General features: G+C 56.2%; 1 protein-coding gene across 3 annotated transcripts in view; it reads left to right on the top strand.

Annotated features, from left to right (window-relative positions):
* The window catches only part of THOC5 (THO complex 5), a 13,392-nt gene that overhangs the window by 2,781 nt on the left and 6,048 nt on the right, over nucleotides 1–4,563 (top strand). For all 3 annotated transcript variants that reach the window (XM_005427585.2, XM_031062465.1, XM_031062464.1), the window contains 4 exons: nucleotides 697–794; nucleotides 1,308–1,454; nucleotides 3,127–3,241; nucleotides 3,673–3,805. In XM_005427585.2, coding sequence (XP_005427642.1) covers nucleotides 697–794; nucleotides 1,308–1,454; nucleotides 3,127–3,241; nucleotides 3,673–3,805 — 493 coding nt within the window. The remainder of the gene's footprint in view (nucleotides 1–696; nucleotides 795–1,307; nucleotides 1,455–3,126; nucleotides 3,242–3,672; nucleotides 3,806–4,563) is intronic.

The raw sequence follows: 4,563 nt of genomic DNA, 5'->3' as shown, positions 1-4,563 counted from the left end.
TCCAGGCTCAGATTGGATCCAGGTAGGAATGCTTGGCTCCTCCCCTGGGCGCAGCATCTCCCCATGGGATGCTGGAATTGGATCAGCCCTGCAGGGACACTCAGTGGCCATGGACAGCAGAGATCTCCTGGAGGGAGGGTTGGCTGTGGGAGAGATAAAGAAAAAACTGCCCCATGGACAGCAGAGACTGCCCAGCTCTGACAGATGGGGACAGAACACACAGCCCCAGCTAAATCTTTCAACCTGAGACAGGCTCTGATCCTGATAAACTGCTGCTGGTGCAGGGCAGCTGTAATAAGATGAATAATGGAGGAACAGTATCTGCTTTTGTCTCAAGTGTAGCAGGAGGTCAGAAACTCTGTTTCAAGGGTCTGGTGTTGGGCAAGTGTATCAATGGGGGGATGATTGGCCTGGAAGCTCCATACCCAGAGTTCTCAGAGAGGGAATTTTGTGTGCCCCAGCAAATGAGCCCTGTCCTGTGACTTAGCTTTGAAATGGGCAGGAAGGAGCAGGATCAGTCTCCTGTCACAATCCTTTGCTCCTCCAGTCCTTAAAAATGTCATTCTTCCCCCAAAAAACTGTTGCATACCCTAAAACCTGCTGTCCCAAGCTGCTGTAGTGACGGGGTCTTGGTGACTCTCTCTTGGTGACTGCTTTTCCTGCTCCATCCCTGCTCTGGCTGTGTCTGTGTTTCAGGCAAAGCAGAAGGTTGATGCCTATCACCTGCAGCTCCAGAACCTACTCTATGAGGTGATGCACCTGCAGAAAGAGATCACCAAGTGCCTGGAATTCAAGTGAGCATGGCCAGGGAGCAGAGGGAGCATTGGTGTGTCTGGGATGGGTGGGGGAACTCTTCCCACGTTTACTGTGGGAGCAGAGTGGGTGCTCCAGGTGGTTGTAATCATGGAATAGTTTGTGTTGGAAGGGACATTAAAGCCCATCCAGTGCCACCCCTGCCATGGCAGGGACACCTCCCACTGTCCCAGGTGCTCCCCAGCTGCTCTGGGCACCCTGTGCCAGGGCCTGCCCACCCTGCCAGGGAACAATTCCTAATTCCCAATATCCCATCCATCCCTGCCCTCTGTCAGTGGAAGCCATTCCCTGTGTCCTGTCCCTCCATGCCTTGTCCCCAGTCCCTCTGCAGCTCTCCTGGAGCCCCTTTAGGCACAGACAGTGGATGTCAAAACAAGTTCAGCTCACTGATGGTGGTGGCTCAGCAGCAGGGCAGGCAGAGCCAGTGGGACACTCCTGTGGGACACCTTGAGCACTTCCCGCTTTTCCCTGGTCTGATCCATGTGTCCTGGCAGATCCAAACATGAGGAGATCGAGCTGGTGAGCCTGGAGGAGTTCTACAAAGAGGCCCCCCCTGAGATCAGCCGCCCTGCCATCACCCTAAATGAGCCCCACCAGCAGACCCTGGCCCGCCTGGACTGGGAGCTGGAGCAGCGCAAGAGGTGGGTCAGGGGTGTTCCCATTCTGTGCTCCTGCTCCAGGGATCTGGGCACACACCTGCAGTTCAGGGTGTCCCCACTCCATGTCCCAGCTCCAGGGATCTGGGCAGACCCCCAGAGCTGCTGGGAGAGCAGATGTAGGGATGAAGTTTTTCACACCCTCTTGTGTGGCTGGGAGATTGCCTCTGTGCCAAGCTGGGCTTGCTGGGATCCTTGTTCCATAGGTCAGGGAGTTCTCTGGCACTGCCTGGTGATCCAAGGAGCAAAGGGAGCCCATCCTGGCTGGAGCTGCTGCCATTCCATGCCATGGTGTGGGGCTGCCAACCACGCCGGGCTGGGACAGCCCCGTGTCCTGCTGCTGGCGTCACCGCTGTCCCAGGGCTCAGCTGCTCCCTGACTCTTGCCCCCTGGGAAAAGCAAACATGACACAGCATTCCTGTGTTCGGATAACAGTCAGGCAGTGTCCAGGAACACCTTCTGGAAGGATCAGTTGGAATGTGCTGGTGGGTGCAGCCTGAGGGCAGCTCAGCAGAGCAGGCAGCAAGAGGTGCTGGGTGCCTCCAACCCTTCATGCTTCCCTTTTCCCAAAGCCTTTCCCTAAAACCTGGCTGCTTTTATCTGGTGGAAGGCACAGGCAGGATCCTCCAGCTGGCTCTGCCTGTGGCACAAGCAGAGGAGTGTTCACCTGCAGATCTCTGATCACTGCAAACCTCATGGAGACCCTCAGCTGCTCATTAAATTGCTGAGAGGCCTTGGAATTCCCAGTCCTCACTCTGTGGTGTCTAAGGAATGCCCCTCTCCATCTCCCACCACTGCTGAGGTGGAACGTGGCCTGTTCAGCTGCTCACAAGCAGATGCCAGTGGTGCTCTGGGCATTTTCTGATGTTGTTGGGTTGTTGACATCCATCCATAATTTGTGTTGGTGTTTTTAGCTGTGCAACCCCATTGGATTGGCTTTGGATTCTTCTCCACCTTGTGTGAGGTGCCTCTGGAGTGGAGTGCAGGGATTTCATAGCTCTGTTTTGGGAAGGTGTGTGAACACTGGAACTTGTGCAGGAGCCTCTTGGGATGTGCATTGACCCCCACAAATACAGTTTTGCTTGGAAACAGAATCCAAGTTCTGCAAGGTCAGGTCTGTTCCCCCTTGGAGAACCCTTGTCCTGGGCAGGTCACTTCCATGCCCAGTTCCCTGCTCCTGCTGGGAAAGGGCTTGCAGGCAGCAGCAGTGAGGGGATTTGGTGTGTTCTCCCTAAATACAAGTGTATCCAGGGCTCAGAGCATCGTGGTGGGCTTGCATTTTCCATGAACCTTGGCTATGTGACATGAAGTGGCTCTGGGGATATGAAGGGACAAAGCCTCTTAGGGAGCTCAGAGGGGTCATGGCTGCTGGCAGCAGAGCCTGGTGTGGGAGCAGATCTCCTGAGGGAAGAGCCAGTTGCTGCCCCTTTGTGGAGCACAGCACAAGGCTGAGCTTCCCCTTTGCTTTGTTTGCTTTCCATCTCCAATCAGTTCCTTCCTGCTTCTACTTGCCCTTGGTGTTAGGAGCTCTGTGTTTGCCCCATGTCTGAGCTCTCCTGGTTCCTTAGGGCAGGAGAATGCTGGGGCTCATCATCCAGGTGGACCCCAGAAGGTTTAGAGCTGTGGTGCGTGGCAGTGACAGAATTCTCACCCCTAGGCTGGCAGAGAAATACAAGGAGTGCCTGACCAGCAAGGAGAAGATCCTGAAGGAGATTGAGGTGAAGAAGGAATATCTGAGCAGCCTCCAGCCTCGACTCAACAGCATCATGCAGGTACCTGAGCCCTGCAGGAGGTCACACTCCGAGGGGCAGCTCCTGGGCTGGTTTGGGTTTGGAGATGTTTCATTCCCACTCGGGGTGGGCAAGGGGCAGATCTGAGACCTCTCCAGAGTCTCCTTTTTTATTTATGCAGCAATTCCTGCAGAACTGCAGCTGCAGGAGCTGCTAAATGGGCCTTTCCCTGGAGAGCCCCACGCAGTTCCAGCCCCCTGTGGCTGCCTTGGGAGGGAAGAACAGGAGGAGGAACTGGGTTATTTCCAGATCCAAAACTTTCCCAGCAGAGGCGGCTGCCAGCCCTGTCCTGGGGCTCTCCATGTTTAACCCTGCACCACCACTGCTGTGCCAGCTTCATCTCCTGCTCTCTCAGGGTGAGAAGGATGAGCTGTTCCCTTCCCAGTGATGAAGGCTCTCCCTGTCATTCCCAGGCCTCCCTGCCTGTGCAGGAGTACCTGTTCATGCCCTTCGACCAGGCTCACAAGCAGTACGAGACCGCCCGGCACCTCCCGCCGCCTCTCTACGTCCTCTTCGTCCAAGCCAGTGCCTATGGACAGGCCTGTGGTGAGCACCGAGGGGCCAGCGCCCCCCACGGGCCAGATTTCACTCCTGCCTGCAGTAATCACCACTTTTTGGGGGTGTTTCCCCACTGTCTGCTCTGCTGTCAGATTCTGCTGAGCGCAGAGCAGCGGGGTGGCCCCACGGCGCGGTGAGGCAGCAGCATTTGAAACCTTGTTTGCTCAGCTGCCTCGCTGGAAGAAGTGCTTGGGAAGCTCCCTTCCCACCCCTTCCCCCCTTCCCAAGGTCAGCAGGGATGTCCTTGCAGGCTGTGAGCTGGCTCAGTTCTGTCACAGCTTCCCCAGAGCTGTCACCCCCTGCCTTGTGCCACCTGGGGACCCCAGGCCTTGTAGAGGCCATTCCCACAGCTCACCTGGAAACCTTCATCCCTTTGTATTTTGAGGGGATTTCTGGAGCCTCCCTGAGCTGGGAGGGATTTCCTGGAAGAGGTCAGGAATCCCACTGGCCTGTGCACACCTCCTGTGTGGTGAAGGCTGTGGTGTGACCTGTTTCTCTCAGTGCCAGAGGAGCATGGAAGGACATGGTGGTGCTTGGCCACACCAGGTCCCTGCTTGTCCCAGCCAGATCCCAACCTCCCTTGGCTCTTAATAAAGATTTGGCCCTTATGGTTTCCAGGGAGAGTTCCTCAAAACCCATTGTTTTCCATCCTCTCACCCCATCCTGCCCAGGAGATCCAGCCCAGTGGTGGCCGCCCAGAACCTTCCAGACAACCTCTCCTCCCACTGGCCTTTTGCTGGAGCTTC

The sequence above is a fragment of the Geospiza fortis genome, unplaced genomic scaffold, assembly GCF_000277835.1.
Source record: "Geospiza fortis unplaced genomic scaffold, GeoFor_1.0 scaffold224, whole genome shotgun sequence".
Taxonomy (NCBI): Eukaryota; Metazoa; Chordata; class Aves; order Passeriformes; family Thraupidae; genus Geospiza; species Geospiza fortis.
Note: the sequence above shows the minus strand (reverse complement) of the source record. Positions and strands in the feature narration are given on the sequence as shown.